This window comes from Pelobates fuscus, chromosome 7 (genome assembly GCF_036172605.1).
Source record: "Pelobates fuscus isolate aPelFus1 chromosome 7, aPelFus1.pri, whole genome shotgun sequence".
In the NCBI taxonomy this organism is placed as follows: Eukaryota; Metazoa; Chordata; class Amphibia; order Anura; family Pelobatidae; genus Pelobates; species Pelobates fuscus.
Window position 1 is genome coordinate 105274766 of NC_086323.1, and position 19032 is coordinate 105293797.

Sequence of the window (19032 nt, forward strand, 5' to 3'; positions counted from 1 at the left end):
TGTATTCCCAGACTCTTGCATTTATTTCATGCAAAGTCACATAAATTTAACATTACTAGTGTAATATATATTTCCTGTTTTATCAATATTTACGATTCATTTTATTTTAGTGCTGCAAATAATTTAAATAATGTGGAAACTACAGAAATACACCCTCTCTCTAAACTTGGTGTATGTACAAGCAGGATTAAGTTTCAACTTTTGTCAGGTGTATTTTGGTAAAACACATTTGGTGAATTACCCTTGAGGTATATTCATTGCCAGCACAATCTGAGCATTTTAAATTGAGTTTCAAACAATTGTTTTTACATATCTGCCAGGGGAATCTTTGGTGAAAACACTGAAAAATACTGCTACACTGAATTATTATAATAATAAAAAAAGAACCTTTATTCATATACCCCAACCTGTATCCCCTCCCCCCCCCCATATAAAATAATGATAAAAATATCAAAAAAAGATCCAGGTTTGGATAATAAACATTCCCTCAGCCTCAATGTTCTCGAGTCCTCACACTCCTTAACAATGACAATTATGTGCATACAAAGGGCAATGTTACTCCAAGTATTAGCATCTGATGCTTTAAAACTCACCCCCAAGCTACACACTGGTGAAAGAATATTCTTCATCTCACCTGTAAGACACAGCATTACCACTTGGAGTGACCTCATTTGTAGTCTTCTCTGGTGATGCAGGCTGGTTGGCTGTAGTTTGCTTTTTTCAAAAGGAGAATGGGAGGAACAAAAAAAGAAGGTTGTAGTTTTGTAAGAATTACATTTACCACAAAGTAAATGTACTATTTATCAGATTCTTTACTTATTTTACCATGAATCGGTAATACAATCGTTTAAATTGTGTAAAACGATAAAAATATCTGCCTAGTTATTTAAAATATAAGAAAAAGTAGTTTTCAGCTGCCAAGATCATGCTCCTATCATAAGCTGGATTTTCAAGCCAAATCACATTCTCACATTTAGTTTCCATTTGTCAGTAGAGCAGATGGCTTGTGAGACATCTTATTTTGTAAAACATGAAATGTTGTTTTATTGTAATTTTGATGATGTTTTACGGACAAAAAATTTCTTACAGAACTTCTTCACTTTACCTCAGGTCTTTTCTTTAGGTCTTCCTTTGCTGCACCAAAACGCTTTGTCAACCGGGCAATTTTAGCCTAGAGCAAAAAGATAAAGCAAGTACATTTTAGTTGACATTAAGGGATTTCTCTACAGTCATCGATAAACAGGACAATCTGTAGTTTGAAAAACAGTTCCCAATTTATTTTGTATTTAGAGAATTTAGATCCGTAGTGCTGAATCCTTTATCAACAACCTAAAGTTTTCACATCACTTTTACAAAATTCCTGGGAATTTACCTGGATTGCATATAAAACATCTTCATGTTTTTTGCATTCAATTTTCTCCACTCTTGTCTTCAAGTCAGCAAGGGTTGTGTCAAAGACTGCAAACTGCAAAACATTTAGCTTCTCATCTAACATCTTCTGGATTACCTACAAACAGAACATTTAAAAAAAAGTATTAATATAAGAGTGGGGTGCGAATGTTCACTTGTACCATTAAAACATTCTTAAATAGCTATAAAAGTAATAAAATTATGAAATGACCAAGTTAAAGGGGCACTAAGCAATATAACTCCTACAGCTTGGTGTAGGGGTATGCGGTCTATAGTCTGCTGGTGATGTACCTTGCAATAATATAAAACCACTTAGGCATAGTTTTATAGAACACAATGAATCACCACCATATTGGCTGCATGTAAAATGTTGAATTAACACTTCTATGTTGTAAATAGCAATTTTGTCCAACCTGGACAACACTGACAACGACTGTGTGAGTTTTGGGCTGGCTTATAAAGAAGTAGTATAATTCTAATTTGACTATCTATATTAACATGCTTCCCATTAATGCAAAACCACGGACACAGAATATTTGTTATGCATAATCTACATAAACTTAATAAAATATTACCGTATGAAGTTTCTTGTTGAGGTCATTTCCTCCTGTAATTTTAACCTGTAGCTCAGCTTCATATTCTTCACTATCAAACCGCCGCTTTTTAGAACTCTCACTGTCAAGGTCTTCAGATTTAGAGCGTTTACGATGGGAAACTACAGCTATAGAGAGAAAAAGGTTAAATGTTACCCAGGCTTTTATAAGGAGCCAAATGCTGATAACATATAAACATCTATATATCTCTATATATAACTATATATTAGACTTCTGCTACTTGTTAAGTCTATTCCTGGAACGATCTAGCTCTTGCTCATATTTTACTTTTCTCTCTGGAGTAATTCCAGCACTCAGCAGTAGGAGTCAGTGCCTTTATATAAAACAGGGAATGCTCTGGTGAAAACATTTCTGCAGTGAGCTTCCACCTCTCTCCTTACTTGAACAAGGTCCCATAAACAAAAAAAATCCTTAAATGTTAACTGAAAATTCATACACACACAACTAAGCATGTGCAAAACACAGGAATAGATACAAATGTATTAAAAAAGACATACTTTGCTCTACTTGCTGTTCCTGTTCATTTGTCTCCTCTTTTTGTTGTTCTTTTTCTGCTACCGCTTCTTGATCTTCGGTTCTTGGAGCTAAAATGTAGAAAAAGAAAAAACAAATCAGTTCGCAAGTAAGTACATTTAATAGGGTGTTCTCAAGTGTAACAGGGACGCAAATTTGACCATTTTAAAACTGAATTTATATATTGTTCTAAACTGCCTGGCTAGACAATAGACAAAAACTTTTCATGGCAATCAAAAGATACTATCCATCCGCTAACCCGCAAATACATCATGTAAATACCTTTGTGTTGGGATTCCACACAAGAATTCACTCTGGTGACCACTTTGCCTTTAGCATAAATGTGTTAAGAGGCTTAGGATGTATTCATTAAAAAGGACACTTTAGTCATACCCTGGGCATCAGCTTAACTTGTATTTCATAGATTATGGCCTCAGTTTTACAGTGTTTTTCTTCACTTTCATATTATTGACAATAATAAGAAAAAAAATGTTTTGCAGCTTTCAGCCATCCTATGTAATGCCATTACATTAAAATAATCATTTAAATCCTAGGTCAGAACTTTAGGCTGAGCAAGTCCAAAAACACATCACAGCATTTGCACTGCCTAAGCCATCAGAAACCGGTTTCGGTGATTGGCTTCCGTGGTCAAAATGCCTTAAATAGAGTGAACGGTTACACTGGTGAGGTTTCCAACAACACCCCAGGATATGACAGATTATGTACGCCCACTGTTACAACAACCTTGCAACAAAAGCACAAAATGGAAGCGGGAGGGGGACACCACATACACATTATTACCTTGTGAGCTTGATCCATTTTCTTCAGTTGTTTGAATATCACAGGGTTCTTCCTCATCAGAAAGACGTAAAAAGCCTTCACTTGGTCCAGGTTCACTATTTTCAAGCTTACTTGGGGATAGGTCTGCCTTATCTTCATCAATATTTACATCACTCTCAGAAATCAAGTCCTCCACTGGGGCCAGTTTTTCCAGAATAGGGACAATTTCCTCTGTTTCCATGGGTTCTAAACTATCTAAACCAGAACTCTGTAATTTGAGAGGTTTCTCAAATGCAGCTTCTGTGGCCGAAGGGGATTTATTTTCTTCACCTTTTGCATTCTGGTCAACCTCCATACTACTTGATATGGCTTCTTCATTAGCATCCTGATCTACTGATAATGTATCTGGTATATGATTATTTTGTTCTGAACTTCCACCTTTTTCTGCCACAACCATACCTAGAGTCTCTTCTGCCTCTTCTGATCCATCTACCAAAGCATTCACTTGCTTCTCAGATCCCTCTTCATCAAGGACCTCAATATTGTCTCGCTCTTCAAGTACTTCTAGGTTTTCCATCTCATTTTGTAACGACTCCTTTAAGATTTCCTCTTCACCATTAACTTCCTTAGAATCCATGCCACAAGTCTCAAGAGTACATTTCAGGTTCTCCTCCAACATTTCATTCTCTTCCTTATATTGTTGATCTGGTAATGGATCTAGATTTTCCTGTTCCTCATTTAGACAGGCTTTCTCCCTCGGACGTTCGTCTTCCACTTCCTGTATTCCTTCTGAAAGTATGTGGTTATCCTCTTCCCCAGAAAGGTTTAGTTTTAGTTGTTCTTCCGAAATGTCAGCATCACATGGTACCACACTATCCTCTACTGGCAATTCTTTGGAGTCATTTTGGTCCTCATCTATAACGAGAGAATTATTTCCAGCATAGTCCTCTTCATCTTTATCTTGGCATGTATGGGTTTTAATATCACCAACACTTACACCTATTTCAGTTTCTTTACTTGCAAGAGTATCAGAGGTCTGTATATCAAGTGTAAGTTTCAAGTCTTTTGTGTGATCGGAATTTTTTAAACCTTCTTTTATGTCAGAAAGTTTGACAATGGGAACTTCATGTGCATCAGAGATAACATTTGTTGTACCATTTATGTCCTTTTTTTCCGCCATGTAGTCTAGATCATGATGGGATGAGTTTATGTCTGAATCTCCATTTTCATGTTTTCCATTAAGTAACTTTACCTCTGCAGGTTTTAGAAGTTCCTCTTTGGCTTTATGCACGGCTTCTAATTGTTGTCGACCACTAAATTTCATTGTTTTGCGTGCTTTAAAGATTTTCTTTTGAGGTTCTTCTGAACTATCCATCTTAAACCTAAAAAATAAATATTTATATATAAAAAAAGGGTAAAACTTGTATACATTTTTTCTGAACTTTACATTACTATTATATCTGTATGCTCGACAACCACTTTAATAAATGACTGCTAATATTTAAACAAGTAGATATGCTTTTTTATAAGTAGTATATACACATTTTAAAGGACTACAATTAGCCTATATTTTCAGGTGTTCAGGGCACACTTTGAGATGGCCTGAAAGCACACCAATGTGCCATGTAACACAGGATAAATAACACCATTTTACCTGTAGCCACAAATTAATACAAAACTCTGTAGATTTATTGTAACTACTACTTGAAACATTTTTAACACACCCTATAAAATAAATATTTATATATCAAAACTTAAACTCATCAAGACACGTGACGCAGAACCCTTCATAGAAAAGCACTGATTCAATGCTTTCCTACAGGGAAGCGTGGATGCATGCGTGTCATGTGCATGAGGTCCCCAATTCTTCTCTACAAGTAGCAGTGGCTTAGACCACACGAGAGAAGGCCATGTCTCCACGACATTGTGGAAAACAGAGAAGTAAGCAGTGTGTGCTGGACAAAATGTGATGTAAATATATGCTGTTGTATACAGCAAACACAAACTCCAAGGAATCCATGTATTTAAAATGGAATAATGAGCCAAAATTGTGATTCTGTGTTGAACTAATTTGCATATGCCCACCCAGAATCCTTTGCAACAGTAACATCCCCAATTTTATCTGGGGTAATTTTTTTTGGTCAATCTGTTTTATTGAAGGAGTAATATCAGCACAGACATATCATAGATGCAACAAAGAGTAACAATTGCATATTCTCCTATGTTAAACTGACCCATTTTTTTATGAAAGTGAAAGGTCAAGCGAAGCTCAAGAGTATGCCTTGGATAACAGGAGTACGATTAAGTCAGATGTCTGGTAAAAAAAAAACATGTGCCAAGATACATCGAAGTAAACATACTGACCATAAGAGTGACTATAGTAATTAAAATTAAACTGTGCTAAACAGGTTGTGTACCGATCAGACCTACGTGTACCGATCAGACCTACATACAAGAAGAAAAAAAAAGAAAAAAGTAAAAAAGTATAAAGCAATAATCCAGAATGAAGAACTACAGCTGCTGTAAATGCCAGAACTCTGCATTAGGTGTCCACTAACATGGAGAGGCAGTATAGTCAGCCAATTCCCATACTGGGCATAATGTGTGGATTTGAACTCAGTTTATCCAAAGGGGCTTTGCAGCAGAGACCGGGAGAGGCACCCGTCCAGACCCAGGCCCATCAGAGAGCCGGCAACACAAATTCATGGACTGTCTCTCCGAGGTCAAGTCCTTCCCCATTGGGTGACTGTGGAAGGTCCTCTTTTTTGGTGCCAAACTTTGCGTGTTCTGCCAGTGTGTGGCAGTCATCTTACTTTAGGCCCGTTTCAGCTTCTCTACAAAAATTCAGCAAGGCAAGTTACTGTTATGGGTAAGTCGGTACAGTTCACTATAAAGGCGAGAGATCGGCTGCGTCCCTTGCCCTGGAGCAAACAGCAGGACGCAGATAGCTTCAGGACCCAATAAGTGCTCGACACAGCCAAGAGAGTTGGTCCAAGAAGTACTCAGGTGTCTTCTGTATCTTGGGAAGCAGGTGTAGTTTCAATATGTGCAGGATTGCTTGATTCATACAGTGAGATCAAAAGCAAGTAGAGGAGCTCCTTCAGCTTACATCCTGCTTGCTTGGCAACCAGGTCATGTCCCCTTCTCAGAGACAATAATGCACACCTTCCAAGTGTCCCTATTTAGGTGGGTCAGTCCCTATTTTGGGTGCAAATTCCCATGTCCCTCTATTCTCTCCGAATGTTCCTCTAGGAGCTCCATATATTTTTTTTTTTATTTCTTTATTTTTCATTCCACAGAGTAAAATACACAGACACAAATCAGAGTTGTCATACTTGCATATACTGGGTCTCGCTAGTCATCAACAATAATTATGGAGCCTGAGTGAGTGAAGGGTGCATCAATGAGTGTCGGGTGAGGGGATCTGTAGTAAGGCAGCATAAGTGTCGTGAGTGTCGGCTAGCGGTAGAGCTATCTGTGGAGGCTTGTGTAAATGTCTGATGCGGTGTATGACAGGCAGACTACTGGAGCTCCATATTTTTTGTGAATGTAAATCTGTGCTCCACAGAAATCATTCATACTGTGTCTTTAAAATGATGATCCTGCACGTTGCCACAACTCCACTCATACCCCTAAAATTAAAATATTCCCCTTTATCCATTTGAAATGTTGGGAGGTATTAAATTATATGCAACCTAACCCTTGATGGAAATATACAATATGACAGATGAATCTGATCAAGTTATAATCACCTTTGGGAATCTAGATAATTCATGTGAAACCAAACATGGTTAAAACTTTCACATCCAATTTTATAGTAATAAAATTGGTTCCCAAACTAACTCTTCATTGAAATAAAACTATATACTGCAAGGCAGGGCTTGACAAATCTGACAAAAAATCTTGACAAAAAAAAAAAAAGTAGGAAAGATTTTTCAAGGTCAAAATAACAATTCTTAAAGGGACACTATACTCACCACAACCACTGCAGCTTAATGTAGTTATTCTGAAGTCTATATACTGTCCCTGCACGCTTTTCAATGTAAACACTGACTTTTCAGACTAAAGACCGGGTTTACATTGCGGTCTGGTAATACCTCTGACAGTCTAGTGAAGTGCTTCCCATAGGGATGCATTGATTTAATGCATCTCTATAAAGAACAGTTGATTGCACAGCATGTTTTGCTGCGCATGCTCAACAGTCTCCCAATGTTTATCTATGGGGAAGCATTGGATTGGCTGAGATCATCAAGATTCATGATATCAGCCTTGGAGGTAGGGCCAGCCGTAGTGTCACCAGGACAGCATTGGAAAAAGGGTGAGTAAAAATCACCTTTCCCATGTGATTGGAGGGGGGCATGTCACCTAAACACGCACAGACACACACACCATTAAATTTTATTATTTTAAATCCACCCCCACATACCTTTGGGAGAGCTGGAGTGGATAAGCTTTCCTTGGGGTCCAGCAGAGCTGTGGTCATCTCCCTGCTCTGCTCCCTAGAGCGTGGTTTAGTGATGCCGGGCCAGAATTATATTATTATTATGATATTTATATAGCGCCGTCAAATTCCGCAGCGCTTTACAATGGGTGGACGAACAGACATGTAGTTGTAACCAGACAAGTTGGACACACAGGAACAGAGGGGTTGAGGGCCCTGCTCAATTAGCTTACATGCTAGAGGGAGTGGGGTAAAATGACACAAAAAGGTACGGATAGTATTAGACCAGTGACAGTTGCAGAAGAGGAATCAGTTGGGAGCTATTAACAGTTTAATTGATACGCTTTTATGAAGAAGTGGGTTTTTAACGATTTTTTGAAGGAGTGGAGACTGGGTGAGCATCTAATGGAGGAGGGAAGCGAGTTCCACAGGAACGGTGCAGCCCTCGAGAAATCTTGAAGGCGAGCATCAGATGTGGGAGTACGGACAGAAGATAGACGTAAGTCTTCAGCAGATCGTAAGGGCCTAGACGGGACATACTTGTGTATAAGGGAGGATAGATAGGTGGGAGCAGCATTATGTAGAGATTTGAAAGCAAGAACCAGAATTTTAAATTGAGCTCTATATTTTATAGGAAGCCAATGTAGGGACTGACAGAAGGGTGAGGCATGGGAGGTGCGGGCGGACAGGAATAGGAGCCTTGCCTCCGCATTTATTATGGACTTTAATGGCGCAAGTTGGGAGCACGTAAGACCACTGAGAAGCGGATTACAGTAGTCAAGGCGAGAAAGGACAGTGGAATGGACCAACAGCTTAGTCGCATCTGGCGTTAAGTAGGGGCAGATGCACACAATGTTTTTGAGATAGAAATGACAGGATTTGGCGATGGATTGAACATGAGGCTTGAAAGAGAGGTCGGAGTCAAAGAGAACACCTAGGCAGCGAGCCTGCGTGGTGGAGCTGATGGTAGCACCGTTGACTTGGAGGGAAACAGACAGGAGTAACAACACTTGAGGGAGGAAAGACCAGAATTTCAGTTTTGGTCAAGTTTAGTTTAAGGAAGTGGGCAGCCATCCAGTTAGAAACTGTCTCCCAGCGTCACTAGAGGGCACACAAGGGAAAAGAGCAAGGAGATTACAGCTGCCTTGCCGCCACACTCATTTAGCTGCCCACCTTTCTCAGCTCTCAATGAGCAGACTGTCCACCTGCCCTCCTCAGTCCTATCTGAGATGAATGTCTCCAATCTCAGGCAGCTGGTCACCTCAGGGGCTGAACAGACTCACAAATCTCAGGCGCCAGGACACATTTGCTGGTCGCCATGGCGACCTGGGACTTGCTGAGCCCTGCTGCAAGGGTTTGGGAGTATGTCAAATTTCTCTTTAGCAGTTCTGCTCAGAGTTGATATTGTCCTGTAATAAAGGGTAGTCAGGCATACAACCGGATCACTGGTTAAACTGATTGTAAATTCAAATGCAAGTTTCACTCCTGTATGTAAAAAGGAAGTATACTTTCCAAAGGCTTAACCATGATATATTTACCCGTATGAATTTATTCACATCAATAACAAACAACAAAAAAAAATGATCTTGTGCATAATGTGTTGAAGCATCTCCTGCTCTGTTAATTGAACTTCAAAAAAATAGAGACACACACACACACACACACACACAAACAAAACAGGCTGATGCAGGCTCTAGCAGGATCAGTTCATAACTAAACAATGTAAAATAGGGGAAGTTAAAAATTTATCAGGAAGTGTGTGAGTCACAGCAAGTGGAGGTGTGGTTAGGGCTGCAACAAAAAGGAATTTAACTCCTAAATGGCAGGGAATTGAGTAGTAAGATTGCACAGGCATGCTACAACATAAACAAATAAAATTATTAAGCTAAAGTTGTTTTGGTGCTTTAATTATCTGTTTAAAATATAAATTTATCAGCTTCGACTGGCATGGAAGGGAGGGAGACAAAACAAAATGACTGACTGACACACACACACTAGTTGGGCTGTAGGGGTCACAATACAAAAGCATCTTGTAGATGTAAAAAGGAATAAAAAAACAAAAAAACTGAAAAGAAGGCCTACTAAATAAGTCCCTATTCTTAAAGAATGCCCGCCCTAGGACAAAATTAACTTTTCTTTTTCGTTTAAGTAATTTAGAGAACATATTGAAATACACTACATGCCCACATGATTTGCTTGTGCTTGACAACAGTTTAAGCATGTACGGCACATTTATGCATACAAGCCATCATACAGAGTACAATAAAAACAAAAACAAAAACAAACTTTAATTTCAACATTTAACATAAAAAGGTACATTTTAGAATAGCAGGATTATGCCATTCTCACATGACACAAAAGCTACCTCCCCCACCAATGAGACGTTACCTGAAACTGAAAGAATATAACATTTTTACAATAGTATGTCTTGCTCTTTACATTTCCATAAAAATTATTATTATTATTTTTTATTTAAAAACCAAACAGTCAAACCGATTGTTCATACTGGTTGTGACTGAAATGTGCTACACATTTTCAATACATACAACAGAAAGCTAAGAGAACGGCTGGGCAACCACTGGTGTTCAAATACAGGATTTCATATAGGACTGCAAACAAAAACAAACAGTGAAAACTAACCAGTGGAAAATAAACATACTATTATAAAAAGCAATTTTCCATCCAATTTCAGACTCCCATCCTTTATCCTCATTTGGATATGCACCATGCAGATTTTACTAACCAAAATCAAGAAAAATTGCATACAAATGCCAGTCATCATCCATGAGACAAGCAGTTGCAGGGATTAATTATTGTGTTTTGCTTCTGCTCAACAATGCAACTACTCTTGTCTACAGATGCATGCTGCTATCCTCACAATTTCCAAGTACAAGCTGGCCCCCAATATAAAGCAGAAATCATGCAACAAAGCCAAATGACGTTTAAATTTAAGTCCTAACCTTAAAGTAGCTCTTTTCTTTTATATACAAACCTTGCAATACAAATGGCCATATGGTGTACTGCTCAGATTCCATGGCCCACACCTGCACACAACAGGAAAAATTTCCAGTCCTATCCACAAGAGAGCTCCCTGCAGCTACAACTGAACGTGAATGCAGGAGAGAGGCAGACAACAGAGAGCAGATGGAAAGATTGTATGCAAAAAGGGGACTGTTCAGATATGTGCAAGCCAATAACATGCGTTTGCTTCACATCAATAAATATTGGCTTTGTGAGCAAGGTGTTAAGTACATTCATAGCTAATGGGCTTTCTGGATGGGATGGAAATCGTGTTTGCTTTATAAACAAACAAACAAAAAAACTAAACAAAACACACAATGTCAAAGGAGCCTAGATGTTAATGTCAGTTATTCTGGAGGTTATTTACTAAACACCAAATCGTAGTCGACTTAAAACAAACATGGCTATACTCACAATTTTGCCACTTGAGGTGGATATTGTCTCAAAATCAGCAGCTTTTACCTAAATTTTGCAATTCCATTTTCAATACACTAGTTTTATGGGTCAATAAATTCCCTAGTGTCCCATAGCAAATTTGACATTTCTCAATTGAAAGTGTACAGTTGGTCCTGAATACCGTACATACTTCAGTTGGTAAATTGCATAAAATGGCATGTATAGCACTATTGAACTAAAATGCATTACAACTTTAACAGTAATGAACATAATAGTACCAGGAGGAATATTAAGGTCTAAGATCACAAAGTCAGGAAGCTAATGTGGGCTTCAATAACAACTCATGAGATGTCAGACCTACAAAAGTAAAAAAAAATAATTTCGAAAAATATTTGTGACAAATTAAAAAATTATTTTCATTAAGTTAAGACATTCAAATTTCTTGTTGATATATATAAATACTGTACAGATTATTGAAAGTGTATAATCAGGCAGTCATTACATTAAACTACCGGATGACAACTTTCAAAAATATGTATGGCGTTTTCTTCCGTTGGATGATCTAGTGGCCATATTGATATAGGTAAGCAAATTCAGATTGATCATGTGCTCATACTCCTGCATAGTAGTTTGCAGATTTGTTTTGTAACTTTTATATTAACACATTCTCTTTAAACAGCATTGTCCCGTTGCAAGTGTTTTTTTTTTTTTTTTTTTTAATCTTCCCTTTATATTGTCTCTCTAAAACCCTTGGCTTATAGTTTTGGAAATTCACATTGCTGCTGGCTTTGTGTTTGTTATATACAAGATAAAAAAAAAAAAGGGACTAACTTTTCTCATAGGTATTAGCAATCTTCGGCAATAGGCGGAGCTCTAGCAAAGTTCCATTTTAACAGCTAAGCTAATTTACGCACAGTGCATCAGTCAATAGACTCTCACAGAAGGGAAAACTTCAGACATCCCGGACAAAGGAGAACAAAATGGTGGGTTCCTTTAATAAGATTCAGCACAGGAAAGAAAAGATAAATATAAATATAAATAAAAGTAAGTGACAAAGAGAGTGGAGTACAATAACCAAGAGGCGCAAGGAAAGCTGAAAGAATAGACCCTCAAAACTATTACAGTGCTGTTTTAAGTAATTTAACGGTGTATTAAAAAAATACATTAAAAAAACAAAAAAAACAAAAAAACTGGCGACCCAAGTAAAATATTTTTTAAATAAACACAGTCAACTATAACACATTATAATAGAGAGTTACTAGTACATTCAATTAGTGAAAATTTATGTGGCACATTTTACTTTTTCACTCATCAACACTAGTGACACAGATCAGCAATGAACTTATTCTCGCAATTCTGTTATTCTCTAAAGTCCTTTTATTATATTAAAAAGAAAAAAATGTGTTGGGGGAGATGTGTGCATGCATGAAGAGAAATGTTAAACATTTTAGTAGGCTACGAGTTAAAAGCATACATTTCACAAACAACTCAGCACACTAGTTGTGTTATTAAGTGGACAGTTCAGTTACAATGATCCAATATAAGAAAAAGTGAGATATGAAATTTACCATTTAATAAATTTAAATATATATTTTTTTATTCAAATCAATGACCGTTTACTTGCTTTATCGGCTCTCATTTGGTGTTGCTGCCCAAAAAAACAAACAATCAGTAATGTAAAGGTTAAATAATATTGATGGCGCCATTTAATCTTAGGAGTCAGACACACCTCAGATGTGCATGCACGCGCACACATCAGAATTTAGTGCTGTGAAATTTAGAACAGACATCATCTGTAGGTGGCGCACTGGTGATAGTAGAGATGTCCGAAAAAGGCAAGATCAAAAACCAAAGAGCTTAGTTGGATCCATGACCAGCAAGACTAATAGAAGAAACAAAAGAAAAACTTTCAAAATAAATATGTAATGATTTTAGAAATCTGACATGTAATTTTTATTTTTTTTTAACGAGCCAAAATGTTAATCCCACATTACTTACATATATTCAATACATAAGGAATATAACCCCCCCACTCCAAAAAAAACCCAAAAAAACATACCAGGAAGGAAGCCCCCTGCAGCCATGATGCCATCAAAGATCAGCTCTCCCGGCAAAAACAAACTATACCAGACCTGCCTGCTGTCAACTGACTGTGTTAACAATTTGCATACTTCCTGCCATTGGATGCTTGGCTTCATATTATGCAAGCCAATCAAGAGATGTTGAGCACAGCTGAATGCAAAAAGGAGGAGGCAATGGTGAGATCTGCCCAGCAACAGACAGAAGACTAGAGAGAGAAAAAAATAATCGTCAGAAAACTTGCAAAATGGAAGCAGGCAGCAGGCCCCGACTGTACATTTTAAGCAGCCGACAAATTGCAGTGTATAGTTGTGAAAAAGCCAGTAAAAATATTTCAAAAGCTACAAGATCTAATATAAATTTAGCACAATAAAAAAAACTTTACAGCTCTAAACAAGCAGAGAATGCAGACTCGTCTCATAAGGCGGTGAAGCTGAAACTTGTAAATTGAATAAAAATGTTTAAATCATTCAATATTTTATGAAAAAGCGTTTTTAAAACTACACAAGTTCAATATACAGAAATCTTTATTTAGTCAATGGAGTATCCAATAACTTGATATTTGATAAAAGCTTTTTTTAAACCTCAGCTACATACAAGTATAATAATTCACGTTAAAGAATGGCCATTTTGATCAACAAAAAGCTGCGTGATCCGAAAGCTGGTGCGCACATAAACCTATATATTTATAAAAAAAAAAAATAAAAAAAAAAATAGATGTCTCTCTCAAATGTTAGTAGATAAAGAATATCCATCTATATATAAATAGGACATGTATGTAGTCTTTGCAAGGATAGTCTAAGCCCCAGATTTAAAAGTATTCTGACTGATCAATGTATTTCCAGCTCTGTTAATGGTACATATAAATCTATCACATGCAGGATATTCCTTCACCCAATTAGAGAGGTTGTATCAATCCCAGAAAGCCTAAAAGTCACAACCTCCAGGTTTGTATTCCTAAAGCTATTGTGTTCCTTTAAGTATGTCAAATTATGAAACTTGGAGATCTACATTGGGTCACTCTGCTGTAAAGAGTTATAATGTGTTGATTGGCAGACCGCTGATAAGGTACAGAAATATGTGATTGACAAATTTATAGGTCACATAGAGAGACATACAGGTTCTCTCTTCTATGTCTAGTAAGGAATGTAACATTTTTAATCTCTGCAAATTGTTAAACACATAGTTGGGTTACAAATTTATAACAGTTCCGATACCATACACTGAAACGAGAGTCACCTGACTAAGCTTTCCTGTATGGGTAGAGTTTAATTAGGATGATGGCTAATGCCTGTGGCATCTGCATATAAACGAGAACCTTTCCACATTTATTTTGTGCATAAACATTTGAAAGGGATACTGCAGATACATTAACAACGTCAATGGAAACTAAGGATTAAGAAAATAGAATAAAAGGGGGGTGGCCAACCTGCTAACTGACCAGACGTGTACATGTGAAGCTCTGTTCCAGCATAGGGACAAAAGTGGTCCAATTGTGAGATTCAGCTTCCAAAAAGAGAGACTACAAACACGCTTCCCCCAAGATGGGGCACAATAACAAAAAAATTTGCATACCAGAGACCTCCAAATAAGCCAATATTAGGCTCTCATTTGACAGGCCTACAACACCGGCTTAGCCCAAGATGGCGCTAGAGGAGGCCTCAGTAGACTCCCAGCATGACAGGCGAGCCTTACCTCACCATCAGCATAGGTCCTCTGTTGTGACACGGATTCAGATAAAGACTCTTCCCCAGCAACAAAGTGGGATATTAGATACCTTCTGAAAGAAATGAGGGAGGTTTGGAAAGCCGACCTCCGAGAAACCCAAAGAGAGATGGGGGCTCTCCAGCAGAGATTTACTGCAGTGGAATCCAGGGAAGGTGACAGGGAACACCACCTGCAAACCACAGAGGTTCAAATGCAAGAGATTTCTAAACACGTCAAAAGACTAATCCGGACCGTCACAACACTAGAAGCAAGACACGGGAATCAGAATATTTGCCTCCAAGGCATCCCGGAGCGCATCGGCGGAGACGCTCTACAGCCATATTAAGCAGAGTAGATCGTGGGAACCGCACTCATTCCTAGCGGCCACGGGTGCTCTGGATCAGGACCAGCAATCCCAGAACAATAGGCAAAATAAAGAATCAGGAGAAAGAATTCGGAGTGCCTGTGATTCTTTCTTCTTTGCTCTACGGCCATATGTCCAGCGACTATTGGTCACAATAGGCATCAAAGGCAACGGGACACTACTCTCTGTATTCCGAATCTGGAAAGCCGCAGCAGCTCCAGATGATGCACCCAGGGACACTGTAGTTGTGACCAGAGACGTGGCTATTATGTCACGTCCAGAGACCTAAGCACTATACAATTTGAGGGAAGCACAGTGGCCATCTATGGAGACATCCCTTTTGCAGCACTAGTAGAATGGAGGTAGCTTGCCCCAATAGCAAAGCAACTCCGAGAGGCAAAAGTTCAATACCTGTGTGTGGTGGGGGGGGGGGGGGTGGACGGCTCCCTGCAGGTCCAGATTTGTTAAATATAGGTAAAAGTAAACACAATATTAAAAGTTGCAGGAAGAGTGTTAAAGCTTGTTTTGTACACTAGGGAGACAACAACTGACTTCATGTAATAGAATGAATGTATATGTTTTTGTAGGAGTTTGCGATGAGTAAGTCTTAGTGGCATTCATTAACTAAAATTGTCAAATGCTGTTAAAATTGCACGAAAACAGTATATTTAAAGCAAAATGAGCACTTCCAGTTTAGCTCCAATGGGATGAGCAAGACAACGGTGTTCAGGAAAGTGTAATACAGTTCCTGGCAGCATTACCGCTACTACAGACTGTAGTGGGTATGCCATTTAGAGTGCCCTTTTTAACACACAACATTTTGTTGGGCTTTTTCCTTCACAATAGAATGTCTATCTTCTTATTATTTGAACTATTACATTTTAAGCAAGAGAAACAATAGTGTACTGCAATATGATTCCTTGCAAAATCGTACAAGAAATTAGTGACCATGTACATGTATGATACACTCATATATGAAGAGTAATCATCCCATCCAAGTAAACCAGAAGTAAGACTATATATAGTCGCTTGAGCACAGTATTTTTTCCCCCACCATCAATGTCAATAAGTAAAATGAGTGATGCACTGTAAAAAAAACAAACACATTGAGATATGATTTGATCATGCAGAATATTATAGCAAAGTTGTATTTATAAAATCGAAATAACTTTCATGCCACTGGCAGATACACATAATATAACATGGGCAATCCGGTTACTACGCCGAACGCTATTTGAAAGGATTGCCAACAAAATGCAAGTAGTTATAATAGTACATTCCACTGCTAATCTCTCCTGTTCGTCCTAAACGGTTTAATGTCATTTATACACCATTCTTTTATTTGAACTTTTAGCAAAAGCCATATTTGGAAGTAAATGTAAAGACATGTTAGGACATTTTTCCATTAATAGAGAACATTTTGTCAACGTAAGCTTGTTCATTTCCATATAGATACCCGTGTATCCTAAAGGGTTACCACCAACCAAGAAACTGTTAAGAAATCGCTGCCCCCTCCCCAAACAATAAAAATGAGAAATAGAATAGTTACAACTTGGATCCATTTGAGCACCAAGGCAAAGTTTTCCCTGCTGTCTGGTTCTTCTCAAAAAACATAATTAGCCCTCACTGGAGGGAGGTTGGGGAGGTGTGCCGTCTTTGGCTGATGCCAGTGTGCTGGAATCTGATGCCAAATATCCACAAAATTCCCATTAGCCAGCCCAAAACTTTACAAGGCCACATATGGAGTTACATATTTCACATGCTAACTCAAAGAACCATGGCCACTTCAAATCAGTGAAGAGGTAAAGGTGCTCGAGAAACCTTTTAAGTAAAGGTTAGTATCTGTGAACTCTCCCTGCAGCTACAAAAAGGAACAAGATTATGTCAATTACCTGAATTAACTATAAACTCATTTTGTTTTAATTTTGTCTTTTAAAGATGAAAAGCTAGATAATACACATGTAATCTAAGCGGAACAAATGCACTTTTTAAATGTCAATAATCAGGATTTCAACAATGGATACTGACTCAATCTGATTAATAAACCATTACACTTTTTTTGTTCAATCCCACTTCACTTGCTAGGCAGAGTTCAAACACTAGAGTGTGCTCCTACAGCAAATAAAAAAGGCTACAATTTAAAATGGTGAAGTAAAGAAAAGCTTTTGTTCAGTAGAATATATTTAATTTAGGTCTCTGTATTAGACAACCCCACTAATTAGTTATAAAATCGACAATAGCTTCTGCAGCGCTGTACTGTTAGCCAATATAGGCACATCTTGATATCACAAAGAGTGCCAATGCTTTGATTTGTTTAGGTTCTACATAGGTTTTAACACTTAAAGACAAAATGTACTAAATATGCCTGAACTATTTCCAAAAGATCTATTAAAAAAAAAAAAAAAAAACAACCAAGCAGTTAATCTAGTTATCATATTACATACACTTGATCACAAATAAAAACAAATTACAAGCATATGAGTACTTTCTATGTATATTAAAAAATACAAATTAAAGCTTAAGCAAAAATATCTGAACAGTCTCTGGTGTATAGCGCTCAAGGCAAAATCATTATTCCACCAAGACATACCTTGTCATTTGCCCCTCCCATGTCACACCCTCAAAATTTGCATTATGCCAATGCAGCCATTCAGAACATGCATCAACAGAATGCATTTTCTTACTCCTGACATTTTCACAAAAAATTATTGCACATACAGTATATATGTGAGTTTTAATGTATCAATAGTAAATTGTCTCTTACCTTTTAAAGACTCACATGTGTCAGTTGCTTTCTCTGGAGAACAAGACACCAGCACCAACTCCGCATATGCGCAAGATGCACTAGAGAACTTCACACAAACTCAGATGAGATTTCTCTACCAATAAATTAGTGCTAGATAGTAGTTAACTATAATAGCACGCCTTGAAACAGCTTTGAAAAGCAGCTTAACAATGGTAAACATTTTTCTTTCACCATGAATAAGCAGTTAGAGCAAGTGGTAAGAAACTGCAGGTAAAAGCATTAAAGCAAATGCTATAGTGTAGTTAGTAAGCTCTGAACTCTTTGTACTGCTTCCTTTGCTTGCCAACTAGGAGTACTGCAGCAACTGTGTGCAGTCAGGCACCTCCCACATCACACAGCAGCACAAAAAGGCAAAAACAATCCATCACAGACTACAGGAGGCCTTGTTCACACATCAGGATTCCTTAACCATGTTGCCAACATACAAGCTAGTAAAGAAATATATGATGACCTTTGAATAAGGCACACCAATAATGAAATTATAAACTGTAGCAAAGATGTATTCCATGCAGCAGAAAAGAATCCAGTACACATGTTATGTGCTTCCAAGGCAGCCAGACTGCAGTTACAGCTATCTGGCGCCAGAAAACGTTTACATAAAAGCAGACATGGTTCAGGAAGAAACTACAGAAGGATTTTGATGGTGAAAACCCTTTGCCTGCTAGTTCTAGAAAAATATCCTGTGCTTTTTTATATAGAAAAGATAGGAAACATAGAAAAGGGTGTAGTTAAATAGGTAATGGTCTATGATTTTCTAGACTGTCCAATTGAGTTATGGTAATTTGCACACATTTTACAAACATGAAAACATTGCGTTGGCAAAAAGTAATAAGACCCATAAATTGTTTCTGTATATCTATATCGGATATGGAGCAAGACCATTTAAAATGTTTTGTTTGTT

General features: G+C 37.7%; 1 protein-coding gene across 4 annotated transcripts in view; it reads right to left on the reverse strand.

Annotated features, from left to right (window-relative positions):
- Positions 1–19032, reverse strand: part of ATF7IP (activating transcription factor 7 interacting protein) — a 56089-nt gene that overhangs the window by 15910 nt on the left and 21147 nt on the right. Inside the window, exons 1-7 of one of the 4 annotated variants that reach the window (XM_063426352.1) lie at positions 18090–18173; positions 3339–4699; positions 2522–2608; positions 1986–2131; positions 1373–1507; positions 1106–1171; positions 635–714 (exon numbers count right to left, since the gene is read on the reverse strand). In XM_063426352.1, the coding sequence (XP_063282422.1) occupies positions 635–714; positions 1106–1171; positions 1373–1507; positions 1986–2131; positions 2522–2608; positions 3339–4692 (1868 nt within the window). In that variant the 5' untranslated portion in view covers positions 4693–4699; positions 18090–18173. Of the gene's footprint in view, positions 1–634; positions 715–1105; positions 1172–1372; positions 1508–1985; positions 2132–2521; positions 2609–3338; positions 4700–10750; positions 10855–13234; positions 13313–18089; positions 18174–19032 lie in introns of those variants that run through there. The other 3 variants (XM_063426353.1, XM_063426349.1, XM_063426350.1) reach the window with 3 other exon arrangements.